This window comes from Aquarana catesbeiana, unplaced genomic scaffold (genome assembly GCF_042186555.1).
Source record: "Aquarana catesbeiana isolate 2022-GZ unplaced genomic scaffold, ASM4218655v1 unanchor213, whole genome shotgun sequence".
Classification (NCBI taxonomy): domain Eukaryota; kingdom Metazoa; phylum Chordata; class Amphibia; order Anura; family Ranidae; genus Aquarana; species Aquarana catesbeiana.
In genome coordinates, this window is record NW_027362639.1 from 131,637 (window position 1) to 152,246 (window position 20,610).

The 20,610-nt window shown below is 53.7% G+C and overlaps 1 protein-coding gene across 2 annotated transcripts in view; it reads right to left on the bottom strand.

Annotated features, from left to right (window-relative positions):
- PARP10 (poly(ADP-ribose) polymerase family member 10) overlaps positions 1-20,610 on the bottom strand; it is a 98,582-nt gene that overhangs the window by 74,563 nt on the left and 3,409 nt on the right. For both annotated transcript variants that reach the window (XM_073611150.1, XM_073611148.1), the window contains exon 2: positions 11,249-11,400. In XM_073611150.1, the coding sequence (XP_073467251.1) occupies positions 11,249-11,400 (152 nt within the window). The remainder of the gene's footprint in view (positions 1-11,248; positions 11,401-20,610) is intronic.

Consider the following 20,610-nt stretch of genomic DNA (forward strand, 5'->3'; position numbering starts at 1 on the left):
GCACCGCGGACCCCTATCCCCAGACCCCCGCATACCACCACTCACAGACCCCCGTACCGCAGACCCCTAAACCGCACCCGCGGACCCCTGCTCGCACACCCCCGCCCAGACACCCCCGCACTGCATACCCCTGCTCGCACACCCCCACACCGCACCCGCGGACCCCTGCTTGCAGACCCCGCCCGCAGACCCCCGCTCGCACACCCCCACCCGCACACCCACACCCGCAGACCCCCGCCCACACCCCCCCGCACCGCATACCCCTGCTTGCACACGCCCACCCGCACGCACACCCCTGCTCGCACACCCCCACCCGCAGACCCCCGCATACCACCACTCACAGACCCCCGTACCGCAGACCCCTGCTCGCACACCCTCACCCGCAGACCCCTAAACTGCACCCGCGGACCCCTGCTCGCACACCCCCACCCTGCAGACCCCCGCACCGCAGACCCCCAACCCGCGCCCGCGGACCCCTGCTCGCACACCCTCACCCGCAGACCCCTAAACCGCACCCGCGGACCCCTGCTCGCACACCCCCACCCACAGACCACCGCCCGCACACACCCACCCCGCACCACATACCCCTGCACCGCACAACCCTGCTCGCAGACCCCCAAACCGCGCCCGCGGACCCCTGCTCGCACACCCCCACCCGCAGACCCCCGCACCGCGGACCCAGACCCCCGCATACCACCACTCGCAGACCCCCGTACCGCAGACCCGTGCTCGCACACCCCCAAACCGCGCCCGCGGACCCCTGCTCGCACACCCCCACCCGCAGACCCCCGCACCGCGGACCCAGACCCCCGCATACCACCACTCGCAGACCCCCGTACCGCAGACCCGTGCTCGCACACCCCCAAACCGCGCCCGCGGACCCCTGCTCGCACACCCTCACCCGCAGACCCCAGCACCGCGGACCCCCGCACCGCAGACCCCTGCTCGCAGACCCCCAAACCGCGCCCGCGGACCCCTGCTCGCACACCCCCACCCGCAGACCCCCGCACCGCATACCCCTGCTCGCACACCCCCACCCGCGGACCCCTGCACGCACACCCCCGCACTGCATACCCCTGCACGCAGACCACCACCCGCAGACCCCTGCCCGCAGACCCATGCACCGCATACCCTTGCTCGCACACCCCCACCCGCAGACCCCCGCACCGCATACCCCTGCTCGCACACCCCCACCCGCGAACCCCTGCACGCACACCCCCGCACTGCATACCCCTGCACGCAGACCACCACCCACAGACCCCCGCACCGCATACCCCTGCCCGCAGACCCCCGCACCGCATACCCTTGCCCGCAACCGCGGACCCCTGCTCGCACACCCTCACCCGCAGACCCCTGCCGGCAGACCCCCGCCCCGCATACCCCTGCCCGCAGACCCCCGCACACCCCCAAACCGCACCCGCGGACCCCTGCTCGCACACCCCCACCCACAGACCCCCGCACCGCATACACCTGCATCGCATACCCCTGCTCGCACACCCGCAGACCCCCGCCCGCACACCCCCACCCACAGGCCCCCGCACACCCCTGCTCACACACCTCTGCCCGCACAGCATACCCTTGCTCGCACACCCCCATCCGTAGACCCCCGCTAGCACACCCCCACCCACACCGCAGACCCTCGCACCGCACACCCCCACCCGCAGACCCTCGCACCGCACACCCCCACCCGCAGACCCCCAAACCGCACCCGCGGACCCCTGCTTGCACACCCCCGCCCGCACAACCCCACTCGCAGACCCTCCGCCCGCACACCCGCGCCGCATACCCCTGCTCGCACACCCCCACCCGCAGACCCTCGCACCGCACACCCCCAAACCGCACCCGCGGACCCCTGCTTGCACACCCCCACCCCGCATACCCCTGCTCGCACACCCCCACCCGCAGACCCCCGCACCGCGGACCCCTATCCCCAGACCCCCGCATACCACCACTCACAGACCCCCGTACCGCAGACCCCTAAACCGCACCCGCGGACCCCTGCTCGCACACCCCCGCCCACACACCCCCGCACTGCATACCCCTGCTCGCACACCCCCACACCGCACCCGCGGACCCCTGCTTGCAGACCCCGCCCGCAGACCCCCGCTCGCACACCCCCACCCGCACACCCACACCCGCAGACCCCCGCCCACACCGCATACCCCTACCCGCAGACCCCCACCCGCACCGCATACCCCTGCTTGCACACGCCCACCCGCACGCACACCCCCACCCCGCATACCCCTGCTCGCACACCCCCACCCGCAGACCCCCGCATACCACCACTCACAGACCCCCGTACCGCAGACCCCTGCTCGCACACCCTCACCCGCAGACCCCTAAACTGCACCCGCGGACCCCTGCTCGCACACCCCCACCCTGCAGACCCCCGCACCGCAGACCCCCAACCCGCGCCCGCGGACCCCTGCTCGCACACCCTCACCCGCAGACCCCTAAACCGCACCCGCGGACCCCTGCTCACACACCCCCACCCACAGACCACCGCCCGCACACACCCACCCCGCACCACATACCCCTGCACCGCACAACCCTGCTCGCAGACCCCCAAACCGCGCTCGCAGACCCCCGCCTGCACCGCATACCCCCGCCCATACACCCCCGCAGCTCATACACCCCCGCCCACAGACCCCCGCCTGCACCGCATACCCCGCCCATACACCCCCGCAGCTCATACACCCCCGCCCACAGACCCCCGCCTGCACCGCATACCCCGCCCATACACCCCCGCAGCTCATACACCCCCGCCTGCACCGCATACCCCCGCAGCTCATACACCCCCGCCCACAGACCCCCGCCTGCACCGCATACCCCGCCCATACACCCCCGCAGCTCATACACCCCCGCCCGCACTGCATACCCCCGCAGCTCATACACCCCCGCCTGCAGACCCCCGCCTGCACCACATACCCCCGCCCATACACACCCGCAGCTCATACACCCCCACCCGCAGACCCCCGCCTGCACTGCATACCCCCGCCCATACACCCCCGCCTGCACCGCATACCCCCGCCCATACACCCCCGCCCACAGACCCCCGCCTGCACCGCATACCCCCGCAGCTCATACACCCCCGCCGCTCATACACCCCCGCCTGCACCGCATACCCCTGCAGCTCATACACCCCCGCCCACAGACCCCCGCCTGCACCGCATACCCCCGCCCATACACCCCCGCAGCTCAAACACCCCCGCCCACAGACCCCCGCCTGCACCGCATACCCCCGCCCATACACCCCCGAAGCTCATACACCCCCGCCCACAGACCCCCGCCTGCACCGCATACCCCCGCAGCTCATACACCCCCGCCGCTCATACACCCCCGCCTGCACCGCATACCCCTGCAGCTCATACACCCCCGCCCACAGACCCCCGCCTGCACCGCATACCCCCGCCCATACACCCCCGCAGCTCAAACACCCCCGCCCACAGACCCCCGCCTGCACCGCATACCCCCGCCCATACACCCCCGAAGCTCATACACCCCCGCCCACAGACCCCCGCCTGCACCGCATACCCCCCCGCCTGCACCGCATACCCCCGCCCGCAGACCACATACCCCCGCCCATACACCCCCGCCCGCGGAGCCATGCTCGCACACCCCCACCCACAGGCCCCCGCACACCCCTGCTCACACACCTCTGCCCGCACAGCATACCCTTGCTCGCACACCCCCATCCGTAGACCCCCGCTAGCACACCCCCACCCACACCGCAGACCCTCGCACCGCACACCCCCACCCGCAGACCCTCGCACCGCACACCCCCACCCGCAGACCCCCAAACCGCACCCGCGGACCCCTGCTTGCACACCCCCGCCCGCACAACCCCACTCGCAGACCCTCCGCCCGCACACCCGCGCCGCATACCCCTGCTCGCACACCCCCACCCGCAGACCCTCGCACCGCACACCCCCAAACCGCACCCGCGGACCCCTGCTTGCACACCCCCACCCCGCATACCCCTGCTCGCACACCCCCACCCGCAGACCCCCGCACCGCGGACCCCTATCCCCAGACCCCCGCATACCACCACTCACAGACCCCCGTACCGCAGACCCCTAAACCGCACCCGCGGACCCCTGCTCTCGCACACCCCCGCCCACACACCCCCGCACTGCATACCCCTGCTCGCACACCCCCACACCGCACCCGCGGACCCCTGCTTGCAGACCCCGCCCGCAGACCCCCGCTCGCACACCCACACCCGCAGACCCCCGCCCACACCCCCCCGCACCGCATACCCCTACCCGCAGACCCCCACCCGCACCGCATACCCCTGCTTGCACACGCCCACCCGCACGCACACCCCCACCCCGCATACCCCTGCTCGCACACCCCCGCATACCACCACTCACAGACCCCCGTACCGCAGACCCCTGCTCGCACACCCTCACCCGCAGACCCCTAAACTGCACCCGCGGACCCCTGCTCGCACACCCCCACCCTGCAGACCCCCGCACCGCAGACCCCCAACCCGCGCCCGCGGACCCCTGCTCGCACACCCTCACCCGCAGACCCCTAAACCGCACCCGCGGACCCCTGCTCACACACCCCCACCCACAGACCACCGCCCGCACACACCCACCCCGCACCACATACCCCTGCACCGCACAACCCTGCTCGCAGACCCCCAAACCGCGCTCGCAGACCCCCAAACCGCGCCCGCGGACCCCTGCTCGCACACCCCCACCCGCAGACCCCCGCACCGCGGACCCAGACCCCCGCATACCACCACTCGCAGACCCCCGTACCGCAGACCCGTGCTCGCACACCCCCAAACCGCGCCCGCGGACCCCTGCTCGCACACCCCCACCCGCAGACCCCCGCACCGCGGACCCAGACCCCCGCATACCACCACTCGCAGACCCCCGTACCGCGGACCCAGACCCCCGCATACCACCACTCGCAGACCCCCGTACCGCAGACCCGTGCTCGCACACCCCCAAACCGCGCCCGCGGACCCCTGCTCGCACACCCTCACCCGCAGACCCCCGCACCGCAGACCCGTGCTCGCACACCCCCAAACCGTGCCCGCGGACCCCTGCTCGCACACCCCCACCCGCAGACCCCCGCACCGCATACCCCTGCTCGCACACCCCCACCCGCGAACCCCTGCACGCACACCCCCGCACTGCATACCCCTGCACGCAGACCACCACCCACAGACCCCCGCACCGCATACCCCTGCCCGCAGACCCCCGCACCGCATACCCTTGCCCGCAACCGCGGACCCCTGCTCGCACACCCTCACCCGCAGACCCCTGCCGGCAGACCCCCACACCGCAGACCCCCGCCCCGCATACCCCTGCCCGCAGACCCCCGCACACCCCCAAACCGCACCCGCGGACCCCTGCTCGCACACCCCCACCCACAGACCCCCGCACCGCATACACCTGCATCGCATACCCCTGCTCGCACACCCGCAGACCCCCGCCCGCACACCCCCAAACCGCACCCGCATACCCCTGCTCGCACACCCCCATTGCCGGCCTGATTTGTTTACATTCAGCTGTCACCGGGGAATCCGCAACCGAGGAGTCATCCGTTGTTAAGGATACAGCGGCCGACTTCCCATCCCCCTCCATAGCAACCAACTGTTTATCCATCAGATTACTGATCAATCACTGCTTCCTCCTCCACTATCTGATCAGAGACCCCCCCCATCACCTTATATACAGATTACTGATCAATCACTGCTTCCTCCTCCACTATCTGATCAGAGACCCCCCCCCATCATCTTATATACAGATTACTGATCAATCACTGCTTCCTCCTCCTCTATCTGATCAGAGACCCCCCCCCATCATCTTATATACAGATTACTGATCAATCACTGCTTCCTCCTCCTCTATCTGATCAGAGACCCCCCCCATCACCTTATATACAGATTACTGATCAATCACTGCTTCCTCCTCCTCTATCTGATCAGAGACCCCCCCCATCACCTTATATACAGATTACTGATCAATCACTACTTCCTCCTCCTCTATCTGATCAGAGACCCCCCCATCACCTTATATACAGATTACTGATCAATCACTGCTTCCTCCTCCTCTATCTGATCAGAGACCCCCCCCCCCATCACCTTATATACAGATTACTGATCAATCACTGCTTCCTCCTCCTCTATCTGATCAGAGACCCCCCCCCATCACCTTATATACAGATTACTGATCAATCACTGCTTCCTCCTCCTCTATCTGATCAGAGACCCCCCCCCATCACCTTATATACAGATTACTGATCAATCACTGCTTCCTCCTCCTCTATCTGATCAGAGACCCCCCCCCCCATCACCTTATATACAGATTACTGATCAATCACTGCTTCCTCCTCCTCTATCTGATCAGAGACCCCCCCCCCCCATCACCTTATATACAGATTACTGATCAATCACTGCTTCCTCCTCCTCTATCTGATCAGAGACCCCCCCCCATCACCTTATATACAGATTACTGATCAATCACTGCTTCCTCCTCCTCTATCTGATCAGAGACCCCCCCCCCATCACCTTATATACAGATTACTGATCAATCACTGCTTCCTCCTCCACTATCTGATCAGAGACCCCCCCCCCCATCACCTTATATACAGATTACTGATCAATCACTGCTTCCTCCTCCACTATCTGATCAGAGACACCCCCCCCATCACCTTATATACAGATTACTGATCAATCACTGCTTCCTCCTCCTCTATCTGATCAGAGACACCCCCCCCCATCACCTTATATACAGATTACTGATCAATCACTGCTTCCTCCTCCTCTATCTGATCAGAGACCCCCCCCCCCCCATCACCTTATATACAGATTACTGATCAATCACTGCTTCCTCCTCCACTATCTGATCAGAGACACCCCCCCCATCACCTTATATACAGATTACTGATCAATCACTGCTTCCTCCTCCACTATCTGATCAGAGACCCCCCCCCCATCATCTTATATACAGATTACTGATCAATCACTACTTCCTCCTCCTCTATCTGATCAGAGACCCCCCCCCATCACCTTATATACAGATTACTGATCAATCACTGCTTCCTCCTCCACTATCTGATCAGAGACCCCCCCCCCCATCACCTTATATACAGATTACTGATCAATCACTGCTTCCTCCTCCACTATCTGATCAGAGACCCCCCCCATCATCTTATATACAGATTACTGATCAATCACTGCTTCCTCCTCCTCTATCTGATCAGAGACCCCCCCATCACCTTATATACAGATTACTGATCAATCACTGCTTCCTCCTCCTCTATCTGATCAGAGACCCCCCCCCATCACCTTATATACAGATTACTGATCAATCACTGCTTCCTCCTCCTCTATCTGATCAGAGACCCCCCCCCATCACCTTATATACAGATTACTGATCAATCACTGCTTCCTCCTCCTCTATCTGATCAGAGACCCCCCCCCCCCCCATCACCTTATATACAGATTACTGATCAATCACTGCTTCCTCCTCCTCTATCTGATCAGAGACCCCCCCCCCCCCCATCACCTTATATACAGATTACTGATCAATCACTGCTTCCTCCTCCTCTATCTGATCAGAGACCCCCCCATCACCTTATATACAGATTACTGATCAATCACTGCTTCCTCCTCCTCTATCTGATCAGAGACCCCCCCCCATCACCTTATATACAGATTACTGATCAATCACTGCTTCCTCCTCCTCTATCTGATCAGAGACCCCCCCCCATCACCTTATATACAGATTACTGATCAATCACTGCTTCCTCCTCCTCTATCTGATCAGAGACCCCCCCCCCCCCCCATCACCTTATATACAGATTACTGATCAATCACTGCTTCCTCCTCCTCTATCTGATCAGAGACCCCCCCCCCCATCATCTTATATACAGATTACTGATCAATCACTGCTTCCTCCTCCTCTATCTGATCAGAGACCCCCCCCCCCCCATCACCTTATATACAGATTACTGATCAATCACTGCTTCCTCCTCCTCTATCTGATCAGAGACCCCCCCCCCATCACCTTATATACAGATTACTGATCAATCACTGCTTCCTCCTCCTCTATCTGATCAGAGACCCCCCCCCATCACCTTATATACAGATTACTGATCAATCACTGCTTCCTCCTCCACTATCTGATCAGAGACCCCCCCCCCATCACCTTATATATAGATTACTGATCAATCACTGCTTCCTCCTCCTCTATCTGATCAGAGACCCCCCCCCCATCACCTTATATACAGATTACTGATCAATCACTGCTTCCTCCTCCACTATCTGATCAGAGACCCCCCCCCATCACCTTATATACAGATTACTGATCAATCACTGCTTCCTCCTCCTCTATCTGATCAGAGACCCCCCCCCCCATCACCTTATATACAGATTACTGATCAATCACTGCTTCCTCCTCCTCTATCTGATCAGAGACCCCCCCCCCCCCCCCATCACCTTATATACAGATTACTGATCAATCACTGCTTCCTCCTCCACTATCTGATCAGAGACCCCCCCCCCATCATCTTATATACAGATTACTGATCAATCACTGCTTCCTCCTCCACTATCTGATCAGAGACCCCCCCCCCCATCACCTTATATACAGATTACTGATCAATCACTGCTTCCTCCTCCTCTATCTGATCAGAGACCCCCCCCCATCACCTTATATACAGATTACTGATCAATCACTGCTTCCTCCTCCACTATCTGATCAGAGACCCCCCCCCATCACCTTATATACAGATTACTGATCAATCACTGCTTCCTCCTCCACTATCTGATCAGAGACCCCCCCATCACCTTATATACAGATTACTGATCCACCACTGCTTCCTCCTCCTCTATCTGATCAGAGACCCCCCCCATCACCTTATATACAGATTACTGATCAATCACTGCTTCCTCCTCCTCTATCACCTTATATACATATTACTGATCAATCACTGCTTCCTCCTCCACTATCTGATCAGAGACCCCCCCATCACCTTATATACAGATTACTGATCAATCACTGCTTCCTCCTCCACTATCTGATCAGAGACCCCCCCATCACCTTATATACAGATTACTGATCCACCACTGCTTCCTCCTCCTCTATCTGATCAGAGACCCCCCCCCATCACCTTATATACAGATTACTGATCAATCACTGCTTCCTCCTCCTCTATCTGATCAGAGACCCCCCCCCCCCCCCATCACCTTATATACAGATTACTGATCAATCACTGCTTCCTCCTCCACTATCTGATCAGAGACCCCCCCCCCATCATCTTATATACAGATTACTGATCAATCACTGCTTCCTCCTCCACTATCTGATCAGAGACACCCCCCCCATCACCTTATATACAGATTACTGATCAATCACTGCTTCCTCCTCCTCTATCTGATCAGAGACCCCCCCCCCCCCCATCACCTTATATACAGATTACTGATCAATCACTGCTTCCTCCTCCTCTATCTGATCAGAGACACCCCCCCCATCACCTTATATACAGATTACTGATCAATCACTGCTTCCTCCTCCTCTATCTGATCAGAGACCCCCCCCCCCATCACCTTATATACAGATTACTGATCAATCACTGCTTCCTCCTCCTCTATCTGATCAGAGACACCCCCCCCATCATCTTATATACAGATTACTGATCAATCACTGCTTCCTCCTCCTCTATCTGATCAGAGACCCCCCCCATCACCTTATATACAGATTACTGATCAATCACTGCTTCCTCCTCCTCTATCTGATCAGAGACCCCCCCCCCATCACCTTATATATAGATTACTGATCAATCACTGCTTCCTCCTCCACTATCTGATCAGAGACACCCCCCCCCATCACCTTATATACAGATTACTGATCAATCACTGCTTCCTCCTCCTCTATCTGATCAGAGACACCCCCCCCCATCACCTTATATACAGATTACTGATCAATCACTGCTTCCTCCTCCTCTATCTGATCAGAGACCCCCCCCCCCCCCATCACCTTATATACAGATTACTGATCAATCACTGCTTCCTCCTCCTCTATCTGATCAGAGACCCCCCCCATCACCTTATATACAGATTACTGATCAATCACTGCTTCCTCTTCCTCTATCTGATCAGAGACCCCCCCCCCCATCACCTTATATATAGATTACTGATCAATCACTGCTTCCTCCTCCACTATCTGATCAGAGACCCCCCCCCCATCATCTTATATACAGATTACTGATCAATCAATGCTTCCTCCTCCTCTATCTGATCAGAGACACCCCCCCCCCATCACCTTATATACAGATTACTGATCAATCACTGCTTCCTCCTCCACTATCTGATCAGGGACCCCCCCCATCACCTTATATACAGATTACTGATCAATCACTGCTTCCTCCTCCTCTATCTGATCAGAGACCCCCCCCCCATCATCTTATATACAGATTACTGATCAATCACTGCTTCCTCCTCCTCTATCTGATCAGAGACACCCCCCCCCCCCCCCATCACCTTATATACAGATTACTGATCAATCACTGCTTCCTCCTCCACTATCTGATCAGGGACCCCCCCCCATCACCTTATATACAGATTACTGATCAATCACTGCTTCCTCCTCCTCTATCTGATCAGAGACACCCCCCCCCATCACCTTATATACAGATTACTGATCAATCACTGCTTCCTCCTCCTCTATCTGATCAGGGACCCCCCCCCCCCATCACCTTATATACAGATTACTGATCAATCACTGCTTCCTCCTCTATCTGATCAGAGACACCCCCCCATCACCTTATATACAGATTACTGATCAATCACTGCTTCCTCCTCCTCTATCACCTTATATACATATTACTGATCAATCACTGCTTCCTCCTCGACCCCCCCCCCCATCACCTTATATACAGATTACTGATCAATCACTGCTTCCTCCTCCTCTATCTGATCAGAGACACCCCCCCATCACCTTATATACAGATTACTGATCAATCACTGCTTCCTCCTCCTCTATCTGATCAGAGACCCCCCCCCCCATCATCTTATATACAGATTACTGATCAATCACTGCTTCCTCCTCCTCTATCTGATCAGAGACACCCCCCCATCACCTTATATACAGATTACTGATCAATCACTGCTTCCTCCTCCACTATCTGACACGTTATATACAGGAGATATCCATGATGTGGGGGGTTGGTGTTTTTCCTGCCTCTGGAGGTTGGTTGTGATTGGTCGCTGTGAGGAGTCACTTACCTCCAGGATCTGAAAATGTGATTAACCCCACCGACCCGTTCCTGGAGACCGATTGTATTTCCCCGCCTCCTGAGCGCCGTTTATTCTCAAAGTAAAGCAGAAGAAAGTCGTTGTCCACGTCTTCAGTAAGTCCCAAAACCTCCACCTCAGCCCTGAGGACAGACAAAAATCACATTGGACAGTTATTCGTCCAAACCACCTGTATGTACATTCGTTCTGTGAGCGTTCTCAGTGTATTATCCCCTCTGATCGAATGTGCTCAGTGTATTATCCCCTCTGATCGAATGTGTTCAGTGTATGATCCCCTCTGATCGAATGTGCTCAGTGTATTATCCCCTCTGATCGAATGTGCTCAGTGTATTATCCCCTCTGATCGAATGTGCTCAGTGTATTATCCCCTCTGATCGAATGTGCTCAGTGTATGATCCCCTCTGATCGAATGTGCTCAGTGTATTATCTCCTCTGATCGAATGTGCTCAGTGTATCATCCCCTCTGATCGAATGTGCTCAGTGTATTATCTCCTCTGATCGAATGTGTTCAGTGTATGATCCCCTCTGATCGAATGTGCTCAGTGTATTATCCCCTCTGATCGAATGTGCTCAGTGTATTATCCCCTCTGATCGAATGTGCTCAGTGTATTATCCCCTCTGATCGAATGTGCTCAGTGTATTATCTCCTCTGATCGAATGTGCTCAGTGTATTATCCCCTCTGATCGAATGTGCTCAGTGTATTATCTCCTTTGATCGAATGTGTTCAGTGTATGATCCCCTCTGATCGAATGTGCTCAGTGTATTATCCCCTCTGATCGAATGTGCTCAGTGTATCATCCCCTCTGATCAAATGTGCTCAGTGTATTATCCCATCTTATAAGAGAAGGAACATTCAATGTTTTATGTTTGGGGGCCTCGCAGGGAGCATCCCTGTATTACATATTGACCAGGAGAAGGCAGGTTTAACATTCTGGGGTCTTGCAGAGAATATCTTTTCATTACAAAGTCACCAGGAGGATGATGTTCAATGTTATGGGGCCATGCACCAGTCTAGGTCCTAATCCTCAGTCTGGGTCCTGCTCCCGTGGTCCTCAGTCTGGGTCCTGCTCCCGTGGTCCTCAGTCTGGGTCCTGCTCCCGTGGTCCTCAGTCTGGGTCCTGCTCCCGTGGTCCTCAGTCTGGGTCCTGCTCCCGTGGTCCTCAGTCTGGGTCCTGCTCCCGTGGTCCTCAGTCTGGGTCCTGCTCCCGTGGTCCTCAGTCTGGGTCCTGCTCCCGTGGTCCTCAGTCTGGGTCCTGCTCCCGTGGTCCTCAGTCTGGGTCCTGCTCCCGTGGTCCTCAGTCTGGGTCCTGCTCCCGTGGTCCTCAGTCTGGGTCCTGCTCCCGTGATCCTCAGTCTGGGTCCTGCTCCCGTGGTCCTCAGTCTGGGTCTTGCTCCCGTGGTCCTCAGTCTGGGTCCTGCTCCCGTGGTCCTCAGTCTGGGTCCTGCTCCCGTGGTCCTCAGTCTGGGTCCTGAACACACAGGACAGGTCAGGGATAAAGTTGTGGAGAAGTATAAAGCAGGGTTAGGTTATAAAAAAATCTCCCAAGCTTTGAACATCTCACGGAGCTCTGTTCAATCCATCATCGGAAAATCTAAAGAGTGTGGCACAACTGCAAACCTACCAAGACATGGCCGTCCACCTAAACTGACCGGCCGGGCAAGGAGAGCATTCATCAGAGAAGAGCCAAGAGGTCCATGGTAACTCTGGAGGAGCTGCAGAGATCCACAGCTCAGGTGGGAGAATCTGTCCACAGGACAACTATTAGTCGTGTTCTCCACAAATCTGCCCTTTATGGAAGAGTGACAAGAAGAAAGACATTGGTGAAAGAAAGTCATAAGAAGTCCTGTTTGTAGTTTGTGAGAAGCCATGTGGAGGACACAGCAAACATGTGGAAGAAGGTGATCTGGTCAGAGGAGACCAAAATTCAACTTTATGTCCTAAAAGTAAAACGCTATGTGTGGGGAAAACTAACACCGCACATCACCCTGAACACACCATCCCCACCGTGAAACATGGTGGTGGCAGCATCATGTGGTGGGGATGCTTTTCTTCAGCAGGGACAGGGAAGCTGGTCAGAGTTGATGGGAAGATGGATGGAGCCAAATACAGGACAATCTTAGAAGAAAACCTGTTAGAGTCTACAAAAGACTTGAGACTGGGGCGGAGGTTCACCTTCCAGCAGGACAACGACCCGAAACATCCAGCCAGAGCTACAATGGAATGGTTTAGATCAAAGCATATTCATGTGTTAGAATGGCCCAGTCACAGTCCAGACCTAAATCACATTGAGAATCTGTGGCAAGACTTGAAAATTGCTGTTCACAGACGCTCTCCATCCAATCTGACAGAGCTTGAGATATTTTACAAAGAAGAATGGGCAGAAATGTCCTCTCTAGATGTGCAAAGCTGGTAGAGACATCCCCAAAAAGACTTGTAGAGAAAGGGGGCTCTACAAAGTATTGACTCCGGGGGGCGCCATACAAATGTCCCCCCCCCCCACACTTTTCACATATCATTTTTCTTCCATTTCACAATTATGTGACACTTTGTGTTGGTCTATCACATAAAATCCCAATAGGATTTTTATAACAGCTTACCTGTAAAATCCTTTTCTTTGAAGTACATCACGGGACACAGAGCCATAGTAGTTACTATGCGGGTTATAGGCCACCTTCAGGTGATGGACACTGGCACACCTTAATACAAGAAGTCCACTCCCTATATAACCCCTCCCACTACTGGGAGTACCTCAGTTTTGTAGCAAAGCAATACACGTGTATACTAGAAAGAGGGGCGGGACCTCTGTGTCCCGTGATGTACTTCAAAGAAAAGGATTTTACAGGTAAGCTGTTATAAAAATCCTATTTTCTTATCGTACATCACGGGACACAAAGCCATAGTAGTTACTATGTGGGATGTCCCATAGCAATGCCAACTGAGGGGTGCCAACAAAAAGTAGGGCACCAAGAGACTAGAGGACTCATACTGCAGCCTTCAGTACACTGCGCCCAAAGGCGACATCCTCCTGATAGAATCTGGTAAATATATGGACTGAAGACCAAGTTACAGCCTTGCAGATCTGAGCCATAGAGGGTTGGTGATGCAATGCCGAAGAGGCAATAACAACCCTGGTGGAGTGCGCTTTAATATGAAAAGGTGGAATTTTCCTTTTTAAACCATAAGCTTGAACAATCACTTGACAAATCCATTTAGAAATAGTAGATTTTGATGCTGCCTGTCCTCTCTTAGGACCGTCTGGCAACACAAACAAAACATCCGTTTTACAAATCTGAGCGGTCATTTTCAAATAGACCTTGACCGCTCACACCAAGAGAATGTAGTGACTTTTCTTGCACAGAACGAGGTTCTGGAAAAAAACGAAGGCAGAACAATATCCTGGTTTAAATGAAAACCCGACACTACCTTCGGTAGGAAATTAGGATGAGGCCACAATATAACCTTATCCTTATGAATAATCAAATATGGCTCTTTACAAGAAAGAGCAGCCAACTCTGATACTCTTCTTGCAGAAGATATAGCAACCAAGAAAATTATTTTCCTCACCAAGAGGACCAAGTGAATATCTCGAATTGGCTCAAAAGGCTGTTTTTGTAAAGCCGACAGGACTAAATAAATTTAAGGGTTCAGGGATGATTTAACTGGGGGATTAATCTGAGTTACCCCCTGAATAAAGTTACGAACCAGAGAGTGTGAAGCAAGTGGTCGTAGAAACAATACCGATAAGGCCGACACCAGGCCCTTGATAGTACTCAAGGCCAACTTCATCTCTAATCACATCTGTAGGAATTCAAGGATCCTACCAATGACATACTTTCTGGGGTGCCAACCCCTGGATTCACACCAGGAGACATATGCCTTCCAGACTCTATAGTATATGACTCTGGAGGCCGGCTTCCTAGCATTAACCAAACTAGAAACTACTGAAGCTGGCAGCCCACGGTCTTTCAGAATGTGGGTCTCAATAGCCAAACCGTTAAATTTAGCATTTGTAAGGTAGGATGGAATACCGGACCAATGCGAGAGAAGGTCTGGCCACAGTTGTAGGGTCCAAGGGTCCCCTACCGCCATCTTTATGATCTTGGCAAACCAGGACCTCCTGGGCCACGCTGGGGCCACCAGAATCACCTCCTTCCCTTCTTGCTTGAACCTGCGAAGAAGACGTGGAAGCAGCAGAACAGGAGGGAATGCATAAATCAGTGAAAACTGATCCCATGGAAAGACCAAAGGCATCTGTTCCGTATGCCATTGGAACCCTTGTCCTTGACACAAATTTGTCGATCTTGTTGTTGAAGCAAACAGATCCACGTCCGGAACTCCCCATTTCTGACATATTGACAGAAATATGTCAGGATGAAGAGACCATTCTCCCGGGAACAATTGTTGGCGACTTAAGTAGTCCGCCTGCCAATTCTCTATCCCTGGAATGAAGATTGCTGATAGGCAAGGAATGTTGTTTTCTGCCCAAGATAGAATATGATTCACTTCTTTCTGGGCCGCACGACTCCTCGAGCCCCCTTGGTGATTGATATAGGCCACCGCTGTGGCATTGTCGGATTGGATTCTGACAGGACAATTCTGTAGTCTGGACATCCAGGCCTCCAGGGCCAGGCGCACTGCCCGAATCTCTAGAATATTGATGGGCAAGGTCATCTCTGATTTGAACCATTTCCCTTGGACAGACGCTTCTTCCAGGACTGCTCCCCAGCCCAGAAGGCTGGCATCTGTTGTTACCACCTTCCAGGTAACCGGTAGAAAGGATTTTCCTTTTTGAAGACTCTTGGATATTAACCACCAATTGAGGCTCTGGACACAAAATGGGGGATAAACGCATTGGGAAGTCCAGAGCTTGGATCTTCTCGTTCCAATTTGACAGGATACTGTTTAGCAGCAGTCTTGAATGAAACTGCGCAAAAGGAACGGCCTTGAAAGAAGCCACCATATTTCCCAACAATTTCATGCAAAGTCGAATAGAAGGATTCTTCTTTGTCTTGACCAACTAATCCTTTCCTGGGGCAAGAACACCCTCTTCTGAGCTGTATCTATGATCAGACCCAAGTACAGCAACCTCCTTGATGGTTTTAAGGAGGATTTCTCTAGGCTGAGAATCCAACTTAGGTATTCCAGGTAGCTGACTGCGGTGACCAAAGTTTGGTATAGGCGGGCTACCGATTGATCTATCAAGAGATCATCTAAGTAGGCTAGTATTGTTATACCCTGAACCCTTAGCCTGGCTAAGTGAGGAGCCAGGACCTTTGCAAATATTCTAGGTGCAGTAGCTAGACCGAAAGACAGAGCTACAAACTGGAAATGAAGATTTTCTACCTTGAAGCGTAGAAATTTCTGGTGAGCGGGGGAAAAAAAAAAAAAAAAAAAAATCGGCATATGGAGATAAGCATCCTTTATGTCGATTGACGCCAGAAGTTCTCCCCCTTGTAGGATGGAGACTGCTGATCGGATTGACTCCATGCAAAAGGAACGGTTATTCAAAAACCGGTTTAGATCTTTGAGATCTAAAATGGGTCTGACATCTCCGCTTGGTTTTGGAACCGTGAACAGGTTCGAAAAAAAAACCCCAAACCTTGCTGTTCCAGTGGGACCAAGCGATATTACTCTTTGAGACAAGAGATGATCCAAAGCTAGAAAGAGAGACTTCTTTTTCACTGGATCTCTGGGAACGTTTGATCTGAGAAAACGAGGAGGTGGGAACTCTCGGAACTCTAGTTTGAGAAATTGAGGAAGCCACCCTTCCGTCTTGGCATTGCTCCTGCCAGATCTTTGAAAACTGTAGAACCCTTCCCCCCACTCAGGCGAGCAGGGGCGCCCCTTCATAAGGAGTCTTTAGTATTTTGTTTTGTGGGTTCCCCCCCCCCCCCGGTCCTCTTTTGACCCTGGGACTGACCCTGAAGTTTACCTCTTGAACCTGACAGTGGAGGCCATCGTGACTGCCTGGAGGCTGATGCCCTCGGCACTGGAGAAGAAGCACGTATAAAAAGAAAAATACTTAAACTTCTTCTTAACCGGTAAAAGGGGACTTTTTCCATTAGAAATTCTTTGGATATACTTATCCAGATCGTCTCCAAACAACTGTCCACCATGAAAAGGGAAACTGGCCAAGAGCTTTTTGCATGGCGCTTCGGCTGACCAATTTTTCAACCATAGGATTCTACGCACATGTACCAGCCCTTGAGCCATGAGGCCTGGAGAATAGAATCTCTCATAGCATCTACTGTAAAACACAACGCTTCTGATATTCCAGCCAAATCCTGGGCCTGCTGACCAGGAATAATTGTGAGTACCTCTATAAACTGGTCCTTTAAGGACTGAGATACTCCAATCGCTGCCAGTGCAGGTTGAACGAATGAACCTGCCAGCGCAATATAGTTTTTAAAAAGAAACTCCAACTTCTTATCCATTGGATCCGTTAGCATATGAGCATTGTCTACTGGACAAGTCAGGTTTTTATTCACAGAGGATATAGCAGCGTCAATTGCTGGAATTCCCCATTTCTTATAAAACTCTTCCTCCATAGGATAAAGTAGTGAAAACTTATTTGGAGGAAAAAACTGTTTATCTGGTGTTCCCACTCAGAATACATAACGCTTCCTTAGCCATGAATGGATAGGAAAAACAGATCAGATTGGGAGGCTTTTATTGAACCCAAACCAGAAGTGGGCTCATCGACTGACTGCTTTACTGGCAGTAAAAATGTGGAGCGGACCAATTCAGTGAGAGATTGTACCAACAACCTTTCTTGTGAACCTGATCCTTCCATATTAGGTTCTTCAGAAGAGGAGACTTCAGCTGCTTCCTGGTCCTTTGAAAGGAATTCATCATCTCTCGCTTCTTGTTCCTCAGTTTGAGGGTCCTGAGCAATGGACGAGAACCTGCTGCGCTTAGTCCCACTCTGGGATGAAATTAAAGCATCAATTTTTTGCTCCAAGCTTAAAACGGTTGAAGAAAAAACCTCCTTAGTAATATACACAGGGGCTGAAGTGTTAAGAGCAGCTGCAACACCAGCCCCTCCTGACTGCTCACTCTGACCAGCTATATCACTCTCAGGGGAGGATGCCATCTTTACTGGGATGGTTCTAGGCTCCTGTGTGACTGTAGTAGTCCTTTTAGAGCCCTTTTTTGAGATGTTTTCACCCCCCCTTCTGACCATAGCCCGATGCACAAAGCAGAGGTACCAGCAGAAGGAATGCATCCACTGCTTGAGCAATAGTCCAGCCCTGTCATTAATGCTCAGCCTGATGCAAATAGTAAATGTGTCAAAGGAATGCCTGTGTCACCAAACTCTTAATACCACCTAACAGCACAAATGGTGCCTTTTAAAACCTCCCTTCCCGCGCTTTACGTTGGAGGACGCCAAGGCTGCGCTAAGCCCTGCCCCCCATTGCCTACGGCCCTTCCCCTCTTTTTAAAAAAAAGAACTCTTTCCTGCGCGAGCGTGGGCTCCTGATTCTATGGGATCCACAGGGAGGAAAGGAGAAATGGCGAGGGGGGGTCTGGAAGCCGCCGAGCAGCATGCTGTTTGCAGCGTTTTTTTCTTTTTTTAAAAAAAACTTGTGGCGCTCTTTCCCTGAGCAGAAGGGAAGAAAAAAAACAGCACAGGGGGGAGTCTGGTGGGGAGAGGAAACCCCCCCAGACTTACCGAAGGTCTGATGCTTGGCTGGAGGAAGAACTGCTGTTTCCTAGACACAACGTGGGCTTTCTGAGAAGCATGAGATGGTAAGTGCTGAATACAGCCTCCAGTGGTGACACATAGGCATGACAACACTTACTGAATTTAAAGGAGACATTCATAAGAAAAATTAAAACATTTCTTAGAAAACTCCACTTACCTTTCCCGCCGCAAGGTTTTCTGTGGTAAACCAACAGACCCAATCTTCACCCTTCACGGTGGGTTCTGTTACACCTTCAGGAGCCGGGGACCCTCGGGGGAACCCACAATCCTGGACCTATCATAGAACCACCGCCGGTAAAACTTTATGGCCTTAATACCAAAAGTACTGGATCCCGGGGTCCAGCTCTCTAAAAAGAGAAGTGTTTACAGGCAAGACCTCGTTTCTTCGGATACGAGGCCAGGGTACCATTCAATTTGGCCAAAAAGACACTTTGAATGGATCCGGCTGCATAGCTAGCCCCAGCAAGGATTGCCCCAGCAAGGATTGCCCCAGAGGAGGTCAGCACATCTTCACTCGTGACCAACACCTTAGACACTGGTGAAAAAAACTGATATACTCCCAGTATAGGGATGTCGGAGGGGTTATATAGGGAGGGGTTATATAGGGAGGGGTTATATAGGGAGGTGGGAGGGGTTATATAGGGAGTGCACATTTTGTCTCAGGGTGTGCCAGTGTCCATCAAGAAGGTGGCCTATAACCCACATAGTAACTACTATGGCTCGTGTCCCGTGATGTACGATAAGAAATACATTTACGTTTTTGGTTGTAACGTGACAAAATGTGGGGAATTTCAAGGGGTATGAATACTTTTCAAGGCACTGTGTGTGTACATACATACATACACACACACACACATACAGTGCTGTGAAAAAGTATTTGCCCCCCTCCTGATTTTTTTGCATATTTCTCACACTTAAATGATTCGGGTCAGACAAATGTTAATATTACACAAAGATAATCCGAGGAAATCCAAGATGCAATTTTTTAATTATTATTTGATTTATTAAGGGAAAAAATATGTTCAAACCAGCCTGGCCCTGTGTGAAAAAGTAATTTTTCCCTTCCCATGCTGAAGCATGAATGAAATCTGATTAAATTTCACTTGCCACCCCCAGGCCTGATTACTGCCAGACCTGTTGAATCAAGAAATTACATAAATAGAAGCCGTCTGACAAAGTGAAGCTAACAGATCACAAAAAGCCACACATCATGTCGCAATGTAACAAAATTCAAGAACAGATTAGAAACAAAGTAATGTTCATGTATTGTCTTGGAAGGGTTTCATTTGTAAGGATTTGGAACTCCAGTGATCTGCGGGGAGAGCCGTTATCCACAAAATGGAGATAACTTGGAACAGTGGTGAACCTTCCCAGGAGTGGCCGGCCTACAAAAATCACTCCAAGAGCTCAACAAGGACTCATCCAGAAGGTCATAAAAGAACCCAGAACATCTAAAGACCTGCAGGCCTCACTTCCCTCAGGTAAGATCAGTGTTCATGATTCACCAATAAGAAAGAGACCGGGCAAACATGGCGTCCATGGGAGAGTTCCAAGGCCAAGGCCACCGCTGACCAATAAGAAAGAGACCGGGCAAACATGGCGTCCATGGGAGAGTTCCAAGGCCA